This window comes from Oncorhynchus mykiss, chromosome 9, assembly GCF_013265735.2.
Source record: "Oncorhynchus mykiss isolate Arlee chromosome 9, USDA_OmykA_1.1, whole genome shotgun sequence".
NCBI classification, from domain to species: Eukaryota; Metazoa; Chordata; class Actinopteri; order Salmoniformes; family Salmonidae; genus Oncorhynchus; species Oncorhynchus mykiss.
In genome coordinates, this window is record NC_048573.1 from 78,592,901 (window position 1) to 78,617,564 (window position 24,664).

The following is a 24,664-nucleotide window of genomic DNA, read 5'->3' on the forward strand; positions in this document are numbered from 1 at the left end:
AGGTAACACACATCCTCCCCAGGTAACTTCATCTTCATCTAAGTCACAACAACAGACGAACACTGTCTGCTTAAACTAATAAACACACATTATTGTATTAGAAGTCCAGGTAATTCCAAAGGGTTCACATACTTTTTCTTGTCACTTTACATTATACAGTAATTTACCTGTCTCTTATCCAGAACAACTAAGTCAGTTCATTCAACTAAGTCAGTTCATTCAACTAAGTCAGTTCATTCAACTAAGGTAGTTCATTCAACTAAGTCAGTTCATTCAACTAAGTTAGTTCATTCAACTAAGTCAGTTCATTCAACTAAGGTAGTTCATTCAACTAAGTCAGTTCGTTCAACTAAGGTAGTTCATTCAACTAAGTCAGTTCATTCAACTAAGTCAGTTCATTCAACTAAGGTAGTTCATTCAACTAAGTCAGTTCATTCAACTAAGTTAGTTCATTCAACTAAGTCAGTTCATTCAACTGGGGTAGTTCATTCAACTAAGTCAGTTCATTCAACTAAGGTAGTTCATTCAACTAAGTCAGTTCATTCAACTAAGTCAGTTCATTCAACTGGGGTAGTTCATTCAACTAAGTCAGTTCATTCAACTAAGTCAGTTCATTCAACTAAGTCAGTTCATTCAACTGGGGTAGTTCATTCAACTAAGGTAGTTCATTCAACTAAGTCAGTTCGTTCAACTAAGGTAGTTCATTCAACTAAGTCAGTTCATTCAACTAAGTCAGTTCATTCAACTTGGGTAGTTCATTCAACTAAGTCAGTTCATTCAACTGGGGTAGTTCATTCAACTAAGTTAGTTCATTCAACTAAGTTAGTTCATTCAACTAAGTCAGTTCATTCAACTAAGTCAGTTCATTCAACTAAGGTAGTTCATTCAACTAAGTCAGTTCATTCAACTAAGTCAGTTCATTCAACTAAGTCAGTTCATTCAACTAAGGTAGTTCATTCAACTAAGTCAGTTCATTCAACTAAGGTAGTTAATTCAACTAAGGTAGTTCATTCAACTGGGGTAGTTCATTCAACTAAGGTAGTTCATTCAACTAAGTCAGTTCATTCAACTAAGGTAGTTCATTCAACCACATATCACAGTCTTCTAAATAGCTGCTATCATCTTTCAAATAGCTTTTTTGGTCCACAACCGAATAAATAAAGACTGCTGTAATGCTGTCGCTGACTGATGATGCTTTAATGCTGTCGCTGACTGATGATGCTGTAATGCTGTCGCTGACTGATGATGCTGTAATGCTGTCGCTGACTGATGATGCTGTAATGCTGTCGCTGACTGATAATGCTGTCGCTGACTGATGATGCTGTAATGCTGTCGCTGACTGATGATGCTGTAATGCTGTCGCTGACTGATGATGCTGTAATGCTGTCGCTGACTGATGATGCTGTAATGCTGTCGCTGACTGATGATGTCACTTCCGGGTTGTAGCCCGTTGGAGGTGAAGATTGGTTCGGAGGCAGGGCCACAGAATGTGCGTGCCTGGGGGCCTGGCCTGGAGACCGGCATTATGGGTAAATCTGCCGACTTCGTGGTCGAGGCCGTCGGAGACAATGTGGGAACACTGGGTAAGTACACACACACACACACACACACACACAGACCCTGTGTGTCCTGGTCAGAAGGTGTGTGTCCTGATCAGAAGGTGTGTGTCCTGATCAGAAGGTGTGTGTTCTGATCAGAAGGTGTGTGTGTGTGTGTGTGTTCTGATCAGAAGGTGTGTGTTCTGATCAGAAGGTATGTGTCCTGATCAGAAGGTGTGTGTCCTGATCAGAAGGTGTGTGTGTGTGTTCTGATCAGAAGGTGTGTGTCCTGATCAGAAGGTGTGTGTGTGTGTGTGTGTTCTGATCAGAAGGTGTGTGTGTGTGTGTGTGTTCTGATCAGGTGTGTGTCCTGATCAGAAGGTGTGTGTGTGTGTTCTGATCAGAAGGTGTGTGTTCTGATCAGAAGGTGTGTGTTCTGATCAGAAGGCGTGTGTGTGTGTTCTGATCAGAAGGTGTGTGTGTGTGTTCTGATCAGAAGGTGTGTGTTCTGATCAGAAGGTGTGTGTTCTGATCAGAAGGTGTGTGTCCTGATCAGAAGGTGTGTGTCCTGATCAGAAGGTGTGTGTGTGTGTTCGGATCAGAAGGTGTGTGTTCTGATCAGAAGGTATGTGTCCTGATCAGAAGGTGTGTGTTCGGATCAGAAGGTGTGTGTTCTGATCAGAAGGTGTGTGTCCTGATCAGAAGGCGTGTGTGTGTGTTCTGGTATGTTGCCTGGTATGGCAACTGCACCGCCCTCAACCGTAAGGCTCTCCAGAGGGTAGTGAGGTCTGCACAACGCATCACCGGGGGCAAACTACCTGCCCTCCAGGACACCTACACCACCCGATGTCACAGGAAGGCCATAAAGATCATCAAGGACATCAACCACCCGAGCCACTGCCTGTTCACCCCGCTATCATCCAGAAGGCGAGGTCAGTACAGGTGCATCAAAGCTGGGACCGAGAGACTGAAAAACAGCTTCTATCTCAAGGCCATCAGACTGTTAAACAGCCACCACTAACACTGAGTGGCTGCTGCCAACACACTGACACTGACTCAACTCCAGCCACTTTAATAATGGGAATTGATGGGAAATGATGTAAATATATCACTAGCCACTTTAAACAATGCTACCTTATATAAATGTTACTTACCCTACATTATTCATCTCATACGCATACGGATATACTGTACTCTATAGACGGTATCCTTATGTAATACATGTATCACTAGCCACTTTATACTATACTATGCCACTTTGTTTACATACTCATCTCATTTGTACATACTGTACCCGATACCATCTACTGTATCTTGCCTATGCTGCTCTGTACCATCACTCATTCATATATCCTTATGTACATATTCTTTATCCCCTTACACTGTGTACAAGACAGTAGTTTTGGAATTGTTAGTTAGATTACTTGTTATTACTGCATTGTCGGAACTAGAAGCACAAGCATTTCGCTACACTCGCATTAACATCTGCTAACCATGTGTATGTGACAAATAAAATTTGATTTGATTTGATTTGATTTGATTTGATCAGAAGGTGTGTGTGTGTGTTCTGATCAGAAGGTGTGTGTTCTGATCAGAAGGTGTGTGTGTGTGTTCTGATCAGAAGGTGTGTGTCCTGATCAGAAGGTGTGTGTGTGTGTTCTGATCAGAAGGTGTGTGTTCTGATCAGAAGGTGTGTGTTCTGATCAGAAGGCGTGTGTGTGTGTTCTGATCAGAAGGTGTGTGTGTGTGTGTGTGTTCTGATCAGGTGTGTGTCCTGATCAGAAGGTGTGTGTGTGTGTTCTGATCAGAAGGTGTGTGTTCTGATCAGAAGGTGTGTGTCCTGATCAGAAGGCGTGTGTGTGTGTTCTGATCAGAAGGTGTGTGTGTGTGTTCTGATCAGAAGGTGTGTGTTCTGATCAGAAGGTGTGTGTGTGTGTTCTGATCAGAAGGTGTGTGTCCTGATCAGAAGGTGTTTGTGTGTGTTCTGATCAGAAGCTGTGTGTTCTGATCAGAAGGTGTGTGTGTGTGTGTGTGTTCTGATCAGAAGGTGTGTGTGTGTGTGTTCTGATCAGGTGTGTGTCCTGATCAGAAGGTGTGTGTGTGTGTTCTGATCAGAAGGTGTGTGTTCTGATCAGAAGGTGTGTGTTCTGATCAGAAGGCGTGTGTGTGTGTTCTGATCAGAAGGTGTGTGTTCTGATCAGAAGGTGTGTGTTCTGATCAGAAGGTGTGTGTCCTGATCAGAAGGTGTGTGTTCTGATCAGAAGGTGTGTGTCCTGATCAGAAGGTGTGTGTCCTGATCAGAAGGTGTGTGTCCTGATCAGAAGGTGTGTGTCGTGATCAGAAGGTGTGTGTCCTGATCAGAAGGTGTGTGTGTCCAGGTTTCTCGGTGGAGGGTCCGTCCCAGGCGAAGGTCGAGTGTGATGATAAGGGCGACGGGTCATCTGACGTGCGGTACTGGCCAATGGAAGCAGGAGAGTATGCGGTGCATGTGCTCTGTAACAACGAGGACATCCAGCACTCTCCCTTCATGGCTGAAATCACTGCTGCTCCGAACAAGGACTTCTACCCTGATAAGGTATGTTAAATCACTGCTCTAAACAAGGACCTCTACCCTGATAAGGTATGTTAAATCACTGCTCTAAACAAGGACTACTACCCTGATAAGGTATGTTAAATCACTGCTCTATACAAGGACTACTACCCTGATAAGGTATGTTAAATCACTGCTCTAAACAAGGACTACTACCCTGATAAGGTATGTTAAATCACTGCTCTATACAAGGACTACTACCCTGATAAGGTATGTTAAATCACTGCTCTATACAAGGACTACTACCCTGATAAGGTATGTTAAATCACTGCTCTAAACAAGGACTACTACCCTGATAAGGTACGTGTGTGTGTAGATTACTTTGTTGTCCATGATACGGTTGAAACATGGTGAGCAACAGTGTAGCTCCCTGTAGCAGTGGTAGAGGTGCCTTGCTCCCTGTAGCAGTGGTAGAGGTGCCTTGCTCCCTGTAGCAGTGGTAGAGGTGCCTTGCTCCCTGTAGCAGTGGTAGAGGTGCCTTGCTCCCTGTAGCAGTGGTAGAGGTGCCTTGCTCCCTGTAGCAGTGGTAGAGGTGCCTTGCTCCCTGTAGCAGTGGTAGAGGTGCCTTGCTCCCTGTAGCAGTGGTAGAGGTGCCTTGCTCCCTGGAGCAGTGGTAGAGGTGCCTTGCTCCCTGTAGCAGTGGTAGAGGTGCCTTGCTCCCTGTAGCAGTGGTAGAGGTGCCTTGCTCCCTGTAGCAGTGGTAGAGGTGCCTTGCTCCCTGTAGCAGTGGTAGAGGTGCCTTGCTCCCTGGAGCAGTGGTAGAGGTGCCTTGCTCCAGGGCATCTATGATTTGACACCAGCAGTCATTCTTTTTCTGACAAATCCCACCAGATTTTCCCTGTCAGACCCGGGATTGGAACTGGTAACCCTCTGATTGTGTTTAATGATGTGTGTGTGTGTGTGTGTGTGTGTGTGTGTGTGTGTGTGTGTGTGCGCGTGTGTGTGTGTGTTTGTGTGACTTTGCGTGTGTGTGTGTGTGTGTGTGTGTGTGTGTGTGTGTGTGTGTGTGTGTGTGTGTGTGTGTGTGTGTGTGTGTAGGTGAACGTGTATGGTCCAGGCCTACAGAGTAGTGGTCTAGCTGTGGGGAAACGGACTGAGTTCACCGTCGACGCCAAACTAGGAGGCAAAGCCCCTCTCAAGATCCTGGCACAGGTACGTGTGCCAAGTAGCCACAAGCTTAATGTATACCTTACATTCTCCGCGCAAACTGAAATTATGATCCTGAGTACTCTGTCAAGTTTATACTGGACATATATTAGGGTTTGGGATATTAAGGTGAATTCAGAACAAGAGGGACACTTTATTAGGGTTATTAGGGTGAATTCAGAACAAGTGGGACACTATATTAGGGTTATTAGGGTGAATTCAGAACAAGTGGGACACTATATTAGGGTTATTAGGGTGAATTCAGAACAAGTGGGACACTATATTAGGGTTATTAGGGTGAATTCAGAACAAGTGGGACACTATATTAGGGTTATTAGGGTGAATTCAGAACAAGTGGGACACTATATTAGGGTTATTAGGGTGAATTCAGAACAAGTGGGACACGATATTAGGGTTATTAGGGTGAATTCAGAACACGTGGGACACTATATTAGGGTTATTAGGGTGAATTCAGAACAAGTGGGACACTATATTAGAGTTATTAGGGTGAATTCAGAACAAGAGGGACACTATATTAGGGTTATTAGGGTGAATTCAGAACAAGAGGGACACTATATTAGGGTTATTAGGGTGAATTCAGAACAAGAGGGACACTATATTAGGGTTATTAGGGTGAATTCAGAACAAGTGGGACACTATATTAGGGTTATTAGGGTGAATTCAGAACAAGTGGGACACTATATTAGGGTTATTAGGGTGAATTCAGAACAAGTGGGACACTATATTAGGGTTATTAGGGTGAATTCAGAACAAGTGGGACACTATATTAGGGTTATTAGGGTGAATTCAGAACAAGTGGGACACTATATTAGGGTTATTAGGGTGAATTCAGAACACGTGGGACATTATATTAGGGTTATTAGGGTGAATTCAGAACACTTGGGACACTATATTAGGGATATTACGGTGAATTCAGAACACGTGGGACACTATATTAGGGTTATTAGGGTGAATTCAGAACACGTGGGACACTATATTAGGGTTATTAGGGTGAATTCAGAACAAGAGGGACACTATATTAGGGTTATTAGGGTGAATTCAGAACAAGTGGGACACTATATTAGGGTTATTAGGGTGAATTAAGAACAAGTGGGACACTATATTAGGGTTATTAGGGTGAATTCAGAACAAGTGGGACACTATATTAGGGTTATTAGGGTGAATTCAGAACACGTGGGACACTATATTAGGGTTATTAGGGTGAATTCAGAACAAGAGGGACACTATATTAGGGTTATTAGGGTGAATTCAGAACAAGTGGGACACTATATTAGGGTTATTAGGGTGAATTAAGAACAAGTGGGACACTATATTAGGGTTATTAGGGTGAATTCAGAACAAGTGGGACACTATATTAGGGTTATTAGGGTGAATTCAGAACACGTGGGACACTATATTAGGGTTACACTTCATGCGTTTCTGTCTTCTATAATATCCTATTTCGAACATCTGGAAAGTCGCTGGTTCGAATGCTCGAGCTGACAAGGTGAAACGTCTGTCGATGTGCCCTTCAGCAAGGCACTTAAACCTGATTTGCTCCAGGGGCGCTGTACTACTATGGCTGACCCTGTAACACGACACCTTTCACTGCACCTGTCCGGTGTATGTGACAAATAACACTTCCATTTGATGATGACGATGGTGGGTATGTACCTGTACCTGCGCGGGGATCAGGGAACAACAAATCTCACCTGTCCGGAGTGACAATACATCTTTCATTTGTATTTGATACATTGAAGAGATCCTCAAGATGTTTCCTAATTACACAAAAAGGAGAAATGTTGATATCCTATTCAGAGGAGGCATGACACAACCATTTGTGTGCACTGAGCCAAAAACATATTTTCAGTTGGCAATTGGTAAATTGGGACAGCAGGTTAGATACACTGGGACAGCAGGTTAGATACACTGGGACAGCAGGTTAGATACACTGGGACAGCAGGTTAGATACACTGGGACAGCAGGTTAGAACCACTGGGACAGCAGGACAGCAGGTTAGATACACTGGGACAGCAGGTTAGATACACTGGGACAGCAGGTTAGATACACTGGGACAGCAGGACAGCAGGTTAGAAACACTGGGACAGCAGGACAGCAGATTAGAAACACTGGGACAGCAGGACAGCAGGTTAGATACACTGGGACAGCAGTTTAGATACACTGGGACAGCAGGACAGCAGGTTAGATACACTGGGACAGCAGGTTAGATACACTGGGACAGCAGGTTAGATACACTGGGACAGCAGGAAAGCAGGTTAGATACACTGGGACAGCAGTTTAGATACACTGGGACAGCAGGTTAGATACACTGGGACAGCAGTTTAGATACACTGGGACAGCAGGACAGCAGGTTAGATACACTGGGACAGCAGGTTAGATACACTGGGACAGCAGGACAGCAGGTTAGATAAACTGGGACAGCAGTTTAGATACACTGGGACAGCAGGACGGCAGGTTAGATACACTGGGACAGCAGGTTGGATTCACTGGGACAGCAGGTTAGATACACTGGGACAGCAGGACAGCAGGTTAGATACACTGGGACAGCAGGTTAGATACACTGGGACAGCAGGACAGCAGGTTAGATACACTGGGACAGCAGGTTAGATACACTGGGACAGCAGGTTAGATACACTGGGACAGCAGGTTAGATACACTGGGACAGCAGGTTAGAAACACTGGGACAGCAGGACAACAGGTTAGATACACTGGGACAGCAGGTTAGATACACTGGGACAGCAGGTAGATACACTGGGACAGCAAGACAGCAGGTTAGATACACTGGGACAGCAGGTTAGATACACTGGGACAGCAGGTTAGATACACTGGGACAGCAGTTTAGATACACTGAGACAGCAGGTTAGATACACTGGGACAGCAGGTTAGATACACTGGGACAGCAGGACAGCAGGTTAGATACACTGGGACAGCAGTTTAGATACACTGGGACAGCAGGTTAGATACACTGGGACAGCAGTTTAGATACACTGGGAGAGCAGGACAGCAGGTTAGATACACTGGGACAGCAGGTTAGATACACTGGGACAGCAGGACAGCAGGTTAGATACACTGGGACAGCAGTTTAGATACACTGGGACAGCAGGACAGCAGGTTAGATACACTAGGACAGCAGGTTAGATACAATGGGACAGCAGGACAGCAGGTTAGATACACTGGGACAGCAGGTTAGAAACACTGGGACAGCAGGTTAGATACACTGTGACAGCAGGACAGCAGTTTAGATACACTGGGACCGTAGGTTAGATACACTGGGACAGCAGGTTAGATACACTGGGACAGCAGGACAGCAGGTTAGATACACTGGGACAGCAGGTTAGATAAACTGGGACAGCAGGTTAGATACACTGGGACAGCAGGAAAGCAGGTTAGATACACTGAGACAGCAGGTTAGATACACTGGGACAGCAGGTTAGATACACTGGGACAGCAGGTTAGATACACTGGGACAGCAGGACAGCAGGTTAGATACACTGGGACAGCAGGTTAGATACACTGGGACAGCAGGTTAGATACACTGGGACAGCAGGTTAGATACACTGGGACAGCAGGACAGCAGGTTAGATACACTGGGACAGCAGGTTAGATACACTGGGACAGCAGGTTAGATACACTGGGACAGCAGGACAGCAGGTTAGATACACTGGGACAACAGGTTAGATACACTGGGACAGCAGGTTCGATACATTGGGACAACAGTTTAGATACACTGAGACAGCAGGTTAGATACACTGGGACAGCAGGTTAGATACACTGGGACAGCAGGACAGCAGGTTAGATACACTGGGACAGCAGTTTAGATACACTGGGACAGCAGGTTAGATACACTGGGACAGCAGTTTAGATACACTGGGACAGCAGGACAGCAGGTTAGATACACTGGGACAGCAGGTTAGATACACTGGGACAGCAGGACAGCAGGTTAGATACACTGGGACAGCAGTTTAGATACACTGGGACAGCAAGACAGCAGGTTAGATACACTAGGACAGCAGGTTAGATACACTGGGACAGCAGGTTAGATACACTGGGACAGCAGGACAGCAGGTTAGATACACTGGGACAGCAGGTTAGAAACACTGGGACAGCAGGATAGATACACTGTGACAGCAGGACAGCAGTTTAGATACACTGGGACCGTAGGTTAGATACACTGGGACAGCAGGTTAGATACTCTGGGACAGCAGGACAGCAGGTTAGATACACTGGGACAGCAGGTTAGATACACTGGGACAGCAGGTTAGATACACTGGGACAGCAGGAAAGCAGGTTAGATACACTGAGACAGCAGGTTAGATACACTGGGACAGCAGGTTAGATACACTGGGACAGCAGGACAGCAAGTTAGATACACTCGGACAGCAGGTTAGATACACTGGGACAGCAGGACGGCAGGTTAGATACACTGGGACAGCAGGACAGCAGGTTAGATACACTGGGACAGCAGGTTAGATACACTGGGACAGCAGGACAGCAAGTTAGATACACTCGGACAGCAGGTTAGATACACTGGTACAGCAGGTTAGATTCACTGGGACAGCAGGTTAGAAACACTTGGACAGCAGTTTAGATACACTGGGACAGCAGGACGGCAAGTTAGATACACTGGGACAGCAGGACAGCAGGTTAGATACACTGGGACAGCAGGTTAGATACACTGGGACAGCAGGACAGCAGGTTAGATACACTGGGACAGCAGGTTAGATACACTGGGACAGCAGGTTAAATACACTGGGACAGCAGGTTAGAAACACTGGGACAGCAGGACAGCAGGTTAGATACACTCGGACAGCAGGTTAGATACACTGGGACAGCAGGTTAGATACACTGGGACAGCAGGACAGCAGGTTAGATACACTGGGACAGCAGGTTAGATACACTGGGACAGCAGGTTAGATACACTGGGACAGCAGTTTAGATACACTGGGACAGCAGGACAGCAGGTTAGATACACTGGGACAGCAGGTTAGATACACTGGCACAGCAGGACAGCAGGTTAGATACACTGGGACAGCAGTTTAGATACACTGGGACAGCAGGACAGCAGGTTAGATACACTGGGACAGTAGGTTAGATACACTGGGAGAGCAGGTTAGATACACTGGGACAGCAGGACAGCAGGTTAGATACACTGGGACAGCAGGTTAGAAACACTGGGACAGCAGGTTAGATACACTGTGACAGCAGGACAGCAGTTTAGATACACTGGGACCGTAGGTTAGATACACCGGGACAGCAGGTTAGATACACTGGGACAGCAGGTTAGATACACTGGAACAGCAGTTTAGATACACTGGGACAGCAGGACAGCAGGTTAGATACACTGGGACAGCAGGACAGCAGGTTAGATACACTGAGACAGCAGGTTAGATACACTGGGACAGCAGGTTAGATACACTGGGACAGCAGTTTAGATACACTGGGACAGCAGGACGGCAGGTTAGATACACTGGGACAGCAGGACAGCAGGTTAGATACACTGGGACAGCAGGTTAGATACACTGGGACAGCCGTTTAGATACACTGGGACAGCAGGACGGCAGGTTAGATACACTGGGACAGCAGGACAGCAGGTTAGATACACCGGGACAGCAGGTTAGATACACTGGGACAGCAGGATAGCAGGTTAGATACACTGGGACAGCAGGTTAGATACACTGGGACAGCAGGTTAGATACACTGGGACAGCAGGTTAGATACACTGGGACAGCAGGTTAGATACACTGGAACAGCAGGTTAGATACACTGGGAGAGCAGGACAGCAGGTTAGATACACTGGGACAGCAGTTTAGATACACTGGGACAGCAGGACAGCAGGTTAGATACACTGGGACAGCAGGACAGCAGGTTAGATACACTGGGACAGCAGGTTAGATACACTGGGACAGCAGGACAGCAGGTTAGATACACTGGGACAGCAGGTTAGATACACTGGGACAGCAGGTTAGATACACTGGGACAGCAGGTTAAATACACTGGGACAGCAGGTTCGATACACTGGGACAGCAGGACAGCAGGTTAGATACACTGGGACAGCAGGACAGCAGGTTAGATACACTGGGACAGCAGGTTAGATACACTGGGACAGCAGGACAGCAGGTTAGATACACTGGGACAGCAGGTTAGATACACTGGGACAGCAGGTTAGATACACTGGAACAGCAGGACAGCAGGTTAGATACACTGGGACAGCAGGTTAGATACACTGGGACAGCAGGTTAGATACACTGGAACAGCAGGTTAGATACACTGGGAGAGCAGGACAGCAGGTTAGATACACTGGGACAGCAGTTTAGATACACTGGGACAGCAGGACAGCAGGTTAGATACACTGGGACAGCAGGACAGCAGGTTAGATACACTGGGACAGCAGGTTAGATACACTGGGACAGCAGGACAGCAGGTTAGATACACTGGGACAGCAGGTTAGATACACTGGGACAGCAGGTTAGATACACTGGGACAGCAGGTTAAATACACTGGGACAGCAGGTTCGATACACTGGGACAGCAGGACAGCAGGTTAGATACACTGGGACAGCAGGACAGCAGGTTAGATACACTGGGACAGCAGGACAGCAGGTTAGATACACTGGGACAGCAGGACAGCAGGTTAGCTACACTGGGACAGCAGGACAGCAGGTTAGATACACTGGGACAGCAACACAGCAGGTTAGATACACTGGGACAGCAGTTTAGATACACTGGGACAGCAGGACAGCAGGTTAGATACACTGGGACAGCAGGACAGCAGGTTAGATACACTGGGACAGCAGGTTAGATACACTGGGACAGCAGGACAGCAGGTTAGATACACTGGGACAGCAGGTTAGATACACTGGGACAGCAGGTTAGATACACTGGGACAGCAGGTTAAATACACTGGGACAGCAGGTTCGATACACTGGGACAGCAGGACAGCAGGTTAGATACACTGGGACAGCAGGACAGCAGGTTAGATACACTGGGACAGCAGGTTAGATACACTGGGACAGCAGGACAGCAGGTTAGATACACTGGGACAGCAGGTTAGATACACTGGGACAGCAGGTTAGATACACTGGGACAGCAGTTTAGATACACTGGGACAGCAGGACGGCAGGTTAGATACACTGGGACAGCAGGACAGCAGGTTAGATACACTGGGACAGCAGGTTAGATACACTGGGACAGCCGTTTAGATACACTGGGACAGCAGGACGGCAGGTTAGATACACTGGGACAGCAGGACAGCAGGTTAGATACACCGGGACAGCAGGTTAGATACACTGGGACAGCAGGATAGCAGGTTAGATACACTGGGACAGCAGGTTAGATACACTGGGACAGCAGGTTAGATACACTGGAACAGCAGGACAGCAGGTTAGATACACTGGGACAGCAGGTTAGATACACTGGGACAGCAGGTTAGATACACTGGAACAGCAGGTTAGATACACTGGGAGAGCAGGACAGCAGGTTAGATACACTGGGACAGCAGTTTAGATACACTGGGACAGCAGGACAGCAGGTTAGATACACTGGGACAGCAGGACAGCAGGTTAGATACACTGGGACAGCAGGTTAGATACACTGGGACAGCAGGACAGCAGGTTAGATACACTGGGACAGCAGGTTAGATACACTGGGACAGCAGGTTAGATACACTGGGACAGCAGGTTAAATACACTGGGACAGCAGGTTCGATACACTGGGACAGCAGGACAGCAGGTTAGATACACTGGGACAGCAGGACAGCAGGTTAGATACACTGGGACAGCAGGACAGCAGGTTAGATACACTGGGACAGCAGGACAGCAGGTTAGCTACACTGGGACAGCAGGACAGCAGGTTAGATACACTGGGACAGCAACACAGCAGGTTAGATACACTGGGACAGCAGGTTAGATACACTGGGACAGCAGGACAGCAGGTTAGATACACTGGGACAGCAGGACAGCAGGTTAGATACACTGGGACAGCAGGACAGCAGGTTAGATACACTGGGACAGCAGGACAGCAGGTTAGATACACTGGGACAGCAGGACAGCAGGTTAGATACACTTTGACATCAGGACAGCAGGTTAGAAACACTGGGACAGCAGGACAGCAGGTTAGATACACTGGGACAGCAGGTTAGATACACTGGGACAGCAGGTTAGATACACTGGGACAGCAGGTTAGATACACGCTGTCCTACTATAGCTACTCTATGCTGTTCTACTGTAGCTACTCCATGCTGTCCTACTATAGCTACTCTTTGCTGTTCTACTGTAGCTACTCCATTCTGTCCTACTATAGCTACTCCATACTGTTCTACTGAAGCTACTCCATGCTGTCCTACTATAGCTACTCCATGCTGTCCTACTATAGCTACTCCATGCTGTCCTACTATAGCTACTCCATGCTGTCCTACTCTAGCTACTCCATACTGTCCTACTATAGCTACTCCATGCTGTCCTACTATAGCTACTCCATGCTGTCCTATTATAGCTACTCCATGCTGTCCTACTATAGCTACTCCATACTGTCCTACTATAGCTACTCCATGCTGTTCTACTGAAGCTACTCCATGCTGTCCTACTATAGCTACTCCATGCTGTCCTACTATAGCTACTCCATGCAGTATTCATGACAGTTATTTCACATTAACGTCCAAACCCAATAAAAGCTATGTGATCTTACAGTGTGCTTTGTGGGGTGAGCTTCCTGTTTGATGCTTGCTTTGCCCCCCTCCCCTCTAAACTCACCCTAATTTTCGGCTCGAAGGACCAGTTCATTATGAAACCAGGACTGACGAACGAGGCACAGCCTTTTTAGCCATAACACTAAGGGTCAATCTCTCTCTCTCTCTCCCTCTCTCTCTCTCTCTCTCTCTCTCTCTCTCTCTCTCTCTCTCTCTCTCTCTCTCTAGGATGGTGATGACACTAAGGGTCTGTCTCTCTCTCTCTAGGATGGTGATGACACTAAGGGTCTCTCTCTCTCTCTCTCTAGGATGGTGATGACACTAAGGGTCTCTCTCTCTCTCTCTCTAGGATGGTGATGACACTAAGGGTCTCTCTCTCTCTCTCCAGGATGGTGATGACAATAAGAGTCTGTGTCTCTCTCTCTCTCTAGGATGGTGAGGGTACTAAGGGTCTGTATCTCTCTCTCTAGGATGGTGAGGGTACTAAGGGTCTGTCTCTCGTTCTCTCTCTAGGATGGTGAGGGTACTAAGGATCTCTCTCTAGGATGGTGAGGGCACTAAGATATTCTCTCTCTCTAGGATGGTGAGGGCACTAAGAATCTCTCTCTAGGATGGTGAGGGCACTAAGGGTCTCTCTCTCTCTAGAGAGGTGAGGGTACTAAGGGTCTCTCTCTCTAGGATGGTGAGGGTACTAAGGGTCTCTCTCTCTCTCTCTCTAGTATGGTGAGGGTACTAAGGGTCTCCCTCTCTCTCTCTCTAGGATGGTGAGGGTACTAAGGGTCTCTCTCTCTCTCTCTAGGATGGTACGGGTCCTAAGGGTCTCTCTCTCTCTCTCTAGGATGGTGAGGGTACTAAGGGTCTCTCTCTCTAGGATGGTGAGGGTACTAAGGGTCTCTCTCTCTAGGATGGTGAGGGTACTAAGGGTCTCTCTCTCTCTCTAGGATGGTGAGGGTACTAAGGGTCTCTCTCTCTCTAGGATGGTGAGGGTACTAAGGGTCTCTCTCTCTAGGATGGTGAGGGTACTAGGGTCTCTCTCTCTCTCTAGGATGGTGAGGGTACTAAGGATCTCTCTCTAGGATGGTGAGGGTACTAAGGGTCTGTATCTCTCTCGCTCTAGGATGGTGAGGGTACTAAGGGTCTCTCTCTCTCTCTCTAGGATGGTACGGGTCCTAAGGGTCTCTCTCTCTCTCTAGGATGGTGAGGGTACTAAGGGTCTCTCTCTCTCTCTCTCTCTAGGATGGTGAGGGTACTAAGGGTCTCTCTCTCTAGGATGGTGAGGGTACTAAGGGTCTCTCTCTCTAGGATGGTGAGGGTACTAAGGGTCTCTCTCTCTCTCTCTAGGATGGTGAGGGTACTAATGTTCTCTCTCTCTCTAGGATGGTGAGGGTACTAAGGGTCTCTCTCTCTAGGATGGTGAGGGTACTAGGGTCTCTCTCTCTCTCTAGGATGGTGAGGGTACTAAGGATCTCTCTCTAGGATGGTGAGGGTACTAAGGGTCTGTATCTCTCTCTCTAGGATGGTGAGGGTACTAAGGGTCTGTCTCTCGTTCTCTCTCTAGGATGGTGAGGGCACTAAGAGACTCTCTCTCTCTAGGATGGTGAGGGTACTAAGGATCTCTCTCTAGGATGGTGAGGGCACTAAGAATCTCTCTCTAGGATGGTGAGGGCACTAAGAGTCTCTCTCTCTCTAGAGAGGTGAGGGTACTAAGGGTCTCTCTCTCTAGGATGGTGAGGGTACTAAGGGTCTCTCTCTCTCTCTCTCTCTCTCTCTCTCTAGTATGGTGAGGGTACTAAGGGTCTCTCTCTCTCTCTCTCTCTCTCTCTCTCTCTCTCTAGGATGGTGATGACACTAAGGGTCTGTCTCTCTCTCTCTAGGATGGTGATGACACTAAGGGTCTCTCTCTCTCTCTCTAGGATGGTGATGACACTAAGGGTCTCTCTCTCTCTCTCTAGGATGGTGATGACACTAAGGGTCTCTCTCTCTCTCTCTAGGATGGTGATGACACTAAGAGTCTGTCTCTCTCTCTCTCTCTAGGATGGTGAGGGTACTAAGGGTCTGTATCTCTCTCTCTAGGATGGTGAGGGCACTAAGAGACTCTCTCTCTCTAGGATGGTGAGGGTACTAAGGATCTCTCTCTAGGATGGTGAGGGCATTAAGATACTCTCTCTCTCTAGGATGGTGAGGGCACTAAGAATCTCTCTCTAGGATGGTGAGGGCACTAAGGGTCTCTCTCTCTCTCTAGAGAGGTGAGGGTACTAAGGGTCTCTCTCTCTAGGATGGTGAGGGTACTAAGGGTCTCTCTCTCTCTCTCTCTCTCTCTAGTATGGTGAGGGTACTAAGTCTCTCTCTCTCTCTCTCTCTAGGATGGTGAGGGTACTAAGGGTCTCTCTCTTTCTCTCTAGGATGGTGCGGGTCCTAAGGGTCTCTCTCTCTCTCTCTAGGATGGTGAGGGTACTAAGGGTCTCTCTCTCTCTCTCTCTCTCTAGGCTGGTGAGGGTACTAAGGGTCTCTCTCTCTCTAGGATGGTGAGGGTACTAAGGGTCTCTCTCTCTAGGATGGTGAGGGTACTAAGGGTCTCTCTCTCTCTCTAGGATGGTGAGGGTACTAATGGTCTCTCTCTCTAGGATGGTGAGGGTACTAAGGGTCTCTCTCTCTAGGATGGTGAGGGTACTAGGGTCTCTCTCTCTCTCTAGGATGGTGAGGGTACTAAGGGTCTCTCTCTAGGATGGTGAGGGTACTAAGGGTTTCTCTCTCTCTCTAGGATGGTGAGGGTACTAAGGGTCTGTCTCTCTCTAGGATGGTGAGGGTACTAAGGGTCTCTCTCTCTCTCTAGGATGGTGAGGGTACTAAGGGTCTCTCTCTCTCTCTCTCTCTCTAGGATGGTGAGGGCACTAAGGGTCTCTCTCTCTCTCTGTCTCTCTCTAGGATGGTGAGGGAACCCCAGTAGATGTTCAGGTGAAGGATAACGGTAATGGAATGTACACCTGCAGTTACACCCCCAAGAAACCCCTCAAACACACCCTCATGGTGTCCTGGGGCGGGGTCAACATACCGGACAGTCCCTTCAGGGTGAGCACATACTTACAGGCTTCTAGGAAAAATGGGGGCTTCAGCTTTACCCACACATACAAACTGTTAAACGGGGACTTCAGCTTTACCCACACATACAAACTGTTAAATGGGGACTTCAGCTTTACCCACACATACAAACTGTTAAATGGGGACTTCAGCTTTACCCACACATACAAACTGTTAAATGGGGACTTCAGCTTTACCCACACATACAAACTGTTAAATGGGGACTACAGCTTTACCCACACATACAAACTGTTAAATGGGGACTTCAGCTTTACCCACACATACAAACTGTTAAATGGGGACTTCAGCTTTACCCACACATACAAACTGTTAAATGGGGACTTCAGCTTTACCCACACATACAAACTGTTAAATGGGGACTTCAGCTTTACCCACACATACAAACTGTTAAATGGGGACTTCAGCTTTACCCACACATACAAACTGTTAAATGGGGACTACAGCTTTACCCACACATACAAACTGTTAAATGGGGACTTCAGCTTTACCCACACATACAAACTGTTAAATGGGGACTTCAGCTTTACCCACACATACAAACTGTTAAATGGGGACTTCAGCTTTACCCACACATACAAACTGTTAAATGGGGACTACAGCTTTACCCACACATACAAACTGTTAAATGGGGACTTCAGCTTTACCCACACATACAAACTGTTAAATGGGGACTACAGCTTTACCCACACATACAAACTGTTAAATGGGGGCTTCAGCTTTACCCACACATACAAACTGTTAAATGGGGACTACAGCTTTACCCACACATACAAACTGTTAAATGGGGACTTCAGCTTTACCCACACATACAAACTGTTAAATGGGGGCTTCAGCTTTACCCACACATACAAACTGTTAAATGGGGACTTCAGCTTTACCCACACATACAAACTGTTAAATGGGGACTACAGCTTTACCCACACATGCAAACTGTTAAATGGGGACTACAGCTTTACCCACACATACAAACTGTTAAATGGGGACTACAGCTTTACCCACACATACAAACTGTTAAATGGGGACTTCAGCTTTACCCACACATACAAACTGTTAAATGGGGACTTCAGCTTTACCCACACATACAAACTGTTAAATGGGGACTTCAGCTTTACCCACACATACAAACTGTTAAATGGGGGCTTCAGCTTTACCCACACATACAAACTGTTAAATGGGGACTACAGCTTTACCCACACATATAAACTGTTAAATGGGGACTTCAGCTTTACCCACACATACAAACTGTTAAATGGGGACTACAGCTTTACCCACACATACAAACTGTTAAATGGGGACTACAGCTTTACCCACACATACAAACTGTTAAATGGGGACTTCAGCTTTACCCACACATACAAACTGTTAAATGGGGACTTCAGCTTTACCCACACATACAAACTGTTAAATGGGGACTTCAGCTTTACCCACACATACAAACTGTTAAATGGGGACTTCAGCTTTACCCACACATACAAACTGTTAAATGGGGACTACAGCTTTACCCACACATACAAACTGTTAAACGGGGACTACAGCTTTACCCACACATACAAACTGTTAAACGGGGACTACAGCTTTACCCACACATACAAACTGTTAAATGGGGACTTCAGCTTTACCCACACATACAAACTGTTAAATGGGGACTACAGCTTTACCCACACATACAAACTGTTAAATGGGGACTTCAGCTTTACCCACACATACAAACTGTTAAATGGGGACTTCAGCTTTACCCACACATACAAACTGTTAAATGGGGACTTCAGCTTTACCCACACATACAAACTGTTAAATGGGGACTACAGCTTTACCCACACATACAAACTGTTAAATGGGGACTACAGCTTTACCCACACATACAAACTGTTAAATGGGGACTACAGCTTTACCCACACATACAAACTGTTAAATGGGGACTACAGCTTTACCCACACATACAAACTGTTAAATGGGGACTACAGCTTTACCCACACATACAAACTGTTAAATGGGGGCTTCAGCTTTACCCACACATACAAACTGTTAAATGGGGACTACAGCTTTACCCACACATACAAACTGTTAAATGGGGACTACAGCTTTACCCACACATACAAACTGTTAAATGGGGACTACAGCTTTACCCACACATACAAACTGTTAAATGGGGACTACAGCTTTACCCACACATACAAACTGTTAAATGGGGACTACAGCTTTACCCACACATACAAACTGTTAAATGGGGACTACAGCTTTACCCACACATACAAACTGTTAAATGGGGACTACAGCTTTACCCACACATACAAACTGTTAAATGGGGACTACAGCTTTACCCACACATACAAACTGTTAAATGGGGACTACAGCTTTACCCACACATACAAACTGTTAAATGGGGACTACAGCTTTACCCACACATACAAACTGTTAAATGGGGACTTCAGCTTTACCCACACATACAAACTGTTAAATGGGGACTACAGCTTTACCCACACATACAAACTGTTAAATGGGGACTTCAGCTTTACCCACACATACAAACTGTTAAATGGGGACTACAGCTTTACCCACACATACAAACTGTTAAATGGGGACTACAGCTTTACCCACACATACAAACTGTTAAATGGGGACTACAGCTTTACCCACACATACAAACTGTTAAATGGGGACTACAGCTTTACCCACACATACAAACTGTTAAACGGGGACTACAGCTTTACCCACACATACAAACTGTTAAATGGGGACTACAGCTTTACCCACACATACAAACTGTTAAATGGGGACTACAGCTTTACCCACACATACAAACTGTTAAATGGGGACTTCAGCTTTACCCACACATACAAACTGTTAAATGGGGACTACAGCTTTACCCACACATACAAACTGTTAAATGGGGACTACAGCTTTACCCACACATACAAACTGTTAAATGGGGACTACAGCTTTACCCACACATACAAACTTATTTTCCTCTCTCCCTCCCTAATCATTTCTACATTTTTCTCATTGTGTGTGTTGTGTGTGTAGATGCCGATCGGGGCAGGCTGCCACCCTAACAAGGTGAAGGTGTCAGGTCCTGGTGTGGCTAAAACAGGGCTGAAGGCTTTTGAACCTACATCCTTCACTGTGGACTGTGCTGAGGCAGGTCAAGGTAAGATCTTTACACTACACCAGCCCCTTCACTGTGGACTGTGCTGAGGCAGGTCAAGGTAAGATCTTTACACTACACCAGCCCCTTCACTGTGGACTGTGCTGAGGCAGGTCAAGGTAAGATCTTTACACTACACCAGCCCCTTCACTGTGGACTGTGCTGAGGCAGGTCAAGGTAAGATCTTTACACTACACCAGCCCCTTCACTGTGGACTGTGCTGAGGCAGGTCAAGGTAAGATCTTTACACTACACCAGCCCCTTCACTGTGGACTGTGCTGAGGCAGGTCAAGGTAAGATCTTTACACTACACCAGCCCCTTCACTGTGGACTGTGCTGAGGTAGGTCAAGGTAAGATCGTTACATTACACCAGCCCTATTCTGATGCTCTTCCCTTCTCCTTAAAGTGTGCACTCGTTCACCTCCCCTCACAGATTGAGGAGGAATCTAATGAAAGAGTAACCATAATACATCATAGTATTATGCCATTTATCTTTTATCCAAAATGACTTACAGTTATGCTTGCATACATTTTACATATGGGTGGCCCCGGGAATCGAACCCACTACCCTGGTGTTACAAGCACCATGCTCTGCTAACTGACCTACAAAGGCCCAGTTCATCATATGAACAATATGGAAACAAATGTTTATGACACTGGAAGCAAACGTTTTAAATCCACTGGTATCTTCGCCAAGTGTATTAACTGTGTGTGTGTGCGTGTGCGTGCGTGTGCGTGCGTTCCAGGTGACATCAGTATCTGTATAAAGTGCTCTCCAGGCGTGGTGGGACCGGCGGAGGCAGACATCGACTTCGACATCATCAGGAACGACAACGACACGTTTACCGTTAAATACACCCCGCCAGGCGCTGGTAGTTACACTATCATGGTGCTGTTTGCTGACCAGGTGGGTAGAGTGTTTACGGTACTGTGGCTAACACTATCATGGTGCTGTTTGCTGACCAGGTGGGTAGAGTGTTTACGGTACTGTGGCTAACACTATCGTGGTGCTGTTTGCTGACCAGGTGGGTAGAGTGTTTACGGTACTGTGGCTAACACTATCATGGTGCTGTTTGCTGACCAGGTGGGTAGAGTGTTTACGGTACTGTGGCTAACACTATCGTGGTGCTGTTTGCTGACCAGGTGGGTAGAGTGTTTACGGTACTGTGGCTAACACTATCATGGTGCTGTTTGCTGACCAGGTGGGTAGAGTGTTTACGGTACTGTGGCTAACACTATCATGGTGCTGTTTGCTGACCAGGTGGGTAGAGTGTTTACGGTACTGTGGCTAACACTATCATGGTGCTGTTTGCTGACCAGGTGGGTAGAGTGTTTACGGTACTGTGGCTAACACTATCATGGTGCTGTTTGCTGATCAGGTGGGTAGAGTGTTTACGGTACTGTGGCTAACCCTATCATGGTGCTGTTTGCTGACCAGGTGGGTAGAGTGTTTACGGTACTGTGGCTAACACTATCATGGTGCTGTTTGCTGACCAGGTGGGTAGAGTGTTTACGGTACTGTGGCTAACACTATCGTGGTGCTGTTTGCTGACCAGGTGGGTAGAGTGTTTACGGTACTGTGGCTAACACTATCATGGTGCTGTTTGCTGACCAGGTGGGTAGAGTGTTTACGGTACTGTGGCTAACACTATCATGGTGCTGTTTGCTGACCAGGTGGGTAGAGTGTTTACGGTACTGTGGCTAACACTATCATGGTGCTGTTTGCTGACCAGGTGGGTAGAGTGTTTACGGTACTGTGGCTAACACTATCGTGGTGCTGTTTGCTGACCAGGTGGGTAGAGTGTTTACGGTACTGTGGCTAACACTATCATGGTGCTGTTTGCTGACCAGGTGGGTAGAGTGTTTACGGTACTGTGGCTAACATTATCATGGTGCTGTTTGCTGACCAGGTGGGTAGAGTGTTTACGGTACTGTGGCTAACACTATCATGGTGCTGTTTGCTGACCAGGTGGGTAGAGTGTTTACGGTACTGTGGCTAACATTATCATGGTGCTGTTTGTTGACCAGGTGGGTAGAGTGTTTACGGTACTGTGGCTAACACTATCATGGTGCTGTTTGCTGACCAGGTGGGTAGTGTTTACAGTACTGTGGCTAACACTATCATGGTGCTGTTTGCTGACCAGGTGGGTAGAGTGTTTACGGTACTGTGGCTAACACTATCATGGTGCTGTTTGCTGACCAGGTGGGTAGTGTTTACGGTACTGTGGCTAACACTATCATGGTGCTGTTTGCTGATCAGGTGGGTAGTGTGTGTGTGTGTGTGTGTGTGTGTGTGTGTGTGTGTGTGTGTGTGTGTGTGTGTGTGTGTGTGTGTGTGTGTGTGTGTGTGTGTGTGTGTCTGTGTGAGGTGTTGCGGTGTTGTGTGTTTGTATAGTATGTATGCTGTTCACTAAACCTCGAGTCAGTGTCAAGTCCCAAGTCCCTACATTTACTAAATCTGGCATCTGTATACTTGAGTCAAAGTTGAGTCCCAAGTCCCTACACATCAGCGTGGGTAGTTAAATAATACTGTAGGTGCATTTGAAAAAGCGGGCTCGACTACTACAACACTGTGTGTATTTATGTGACTGACCAGCTCGATTCGGTCTTATGTAGCAACATTTGAAATTGTGTTTTTTCACATTGGATAAAAGTAGAGACTCAGAGCTACAAAATGGTATATCATACACTACAGTTGAAGAACAATGGGAAAGTAATTATGCTTTGAAAGTGGATAAACTTTTGAGAAAATGGCCCTTCAATGTTTTGGTACCTACTGGAGATCTCTTCTTTGTCTCCACCCATTCAACATCGTTCACACCCTCTTAAGCATTAGCCCCACCCATTCAACATCGTTCACACCCTCTTAAGCATTAGCCCCACCCATTCAACATCGTTCACACCCTCTTAAGCATTAGCCCCACCCATCTCTTTAAGGATTCTCATGTGAGGCCGTGTACTAAACAACCAAAAATGTCAAGACTAAAGGCTGGTTTATACAACAGGTGTGTTTGTCAATTTAATCTGAAATGCCAGAGTGTGCTCTGGGTGTTCGTAAACTCAGGAAGTTGTCAAATTGTTCATTCGTAAAATCAGAGTGATTTGCTCTCGGAGCGTTCAGAGGTCACACTGGACGCTCTGGCCGAGGAGGAGGGTTGATCAAAGCGTTCTGAACGAACAACAGAGGCCAACAACCGCAGTCAATCACCCAGCTAACTGGCTAATGTAGGCTAGCTACTTCCAGACACAAATGAGAGAACACTGTGACCATTTTATTCACCCTAGCAGAGCTGGTTAGGCTGTCTTCGTAAAATCTGTCAGTTATTCTGTGCTCTGGCACACTCAGACGAGAGTGCTCCGAAATTGGAGTAGATAGACAGAATTAACAATGTCCATTGATTACACCACTTAGCTAAGAATGACGTGAATAATCAAGTCAATAAACGCTGGGTAGTTAGGTGTATTATATTTAATATAATGCCAGGCAAGGATAGTGTAGCTAACACACCGGTACATACTCCTGTAATGCTATGCGGTTTGTAAGGATAGCATAGTTAACACACTGGTACATACTGCTGTAATGCTATGTGGTTTGTAAGGATAGCATAGCTAACACACTGGTACATACTGCTGTAATGCTATGCGGTTTGTAAGGATAGCATAGCTAACTAATTGAAATCCAACATTAAACATAACTTATTTGAAAAGTCATTACGTTATCACATTGCTCAAAAGTTTCTTAACATTTGTCATAATTAGATAAAGCAATGAATTTGTATCTGCTCTCGTCAGGCTTCGGCTGAATGTCGTCCGCTCTTTTCTTCAATTCTGAAAACGTTAGTGCGGTTAGTATGAGTAATGTCGCCTCTCTGTGTTCCAGACCATCCCCATGACTCCCATCAGTATCAAAGTTGACCCGTCACATGACGCCAGCAAGGTCAAGGCCGAGGGACCAGGACTCAACCATAGTGGTGAGCCACACACACACGGTACACACGGCACACACGGTACACACTCACCATTTCATCCACCAGATAACTAACCCTTCCCTGTTCCATGGCCTCTCTTCCCTCCCTCCAGGTGTGGAGTTGACCAAGCCGACCCACTTCACAGTACAGTACTCACCATTTCATCCACCAGAGATAACTAACCCTTCCCTGTTCCATGGCCTCTCTTCCCTCGCTCCAGGTGTGGAGTTGACCAAGCCGACCTTCTTCACAGTACAGTACTCACCTTTTCATCCACCAGAGATAACTAACCCTTCCCTGTTCCATGGCCTCTCTTCCCTCCCTCCAGGTGTGGAGTTGACCAAGCCGACCCACTTCACAGTACAGTACTCACCATTTCATCCACCAGAGATAACTAACCCTTCCCTGTTCCATGGCCTCTCTTCCCTCGCTCCAGGTGTGAAGTTGACCAAGCCGACCTTCTTCACAGTACAG

The 24,664-nt window shown here is 46.6% G+C and overlaps 1 protein-coding gene across 2 annotated transcripts in view; it reads left to right on the forward strand.

Moving 5' to 3' along the window:
* Positions 1 to 24,664, forward strand: part of LOC110516429 (filamin-A) — a 179,143-nt gene that overhangs the window by 39,560 nt on the left and 114,919 nt on the right. For both annotated transcript variants that reach the window (XM_036989132.1, XM_036989133.1), the window contains exons 11-17: positions 1,447 to 1,583; positions 3,917 to 4,113; positions 5,167 to 5,280; positions 16,903 to 17,046; positions 20,101 to 20,224; positions 20,969 to 21,129; positions 24,103 to 24,193. In XM_036989132.1, the coding sequence (XP_036845027.1) occupies positions 1,447 to 1,583; positions 3,917 to 4,113; positions 5,167 to 5,280; positions 16,903 to 17,046; positions 20,101 to 20,224; positions 20,969 to 21,129; positions 24,103 to 24,193 (968 nt within the window). The remainder of the gene's footprint in view (positions 1 to 1,446; positions 1,584 to 3,916; positions 4,114 to 5,166; positions 5,281 to 16,902; positions 17,047 to 20,100; positions 20,225 to 20,968; positions 21,130 to 24,102; positions 24,194 to 24,664) is intronic.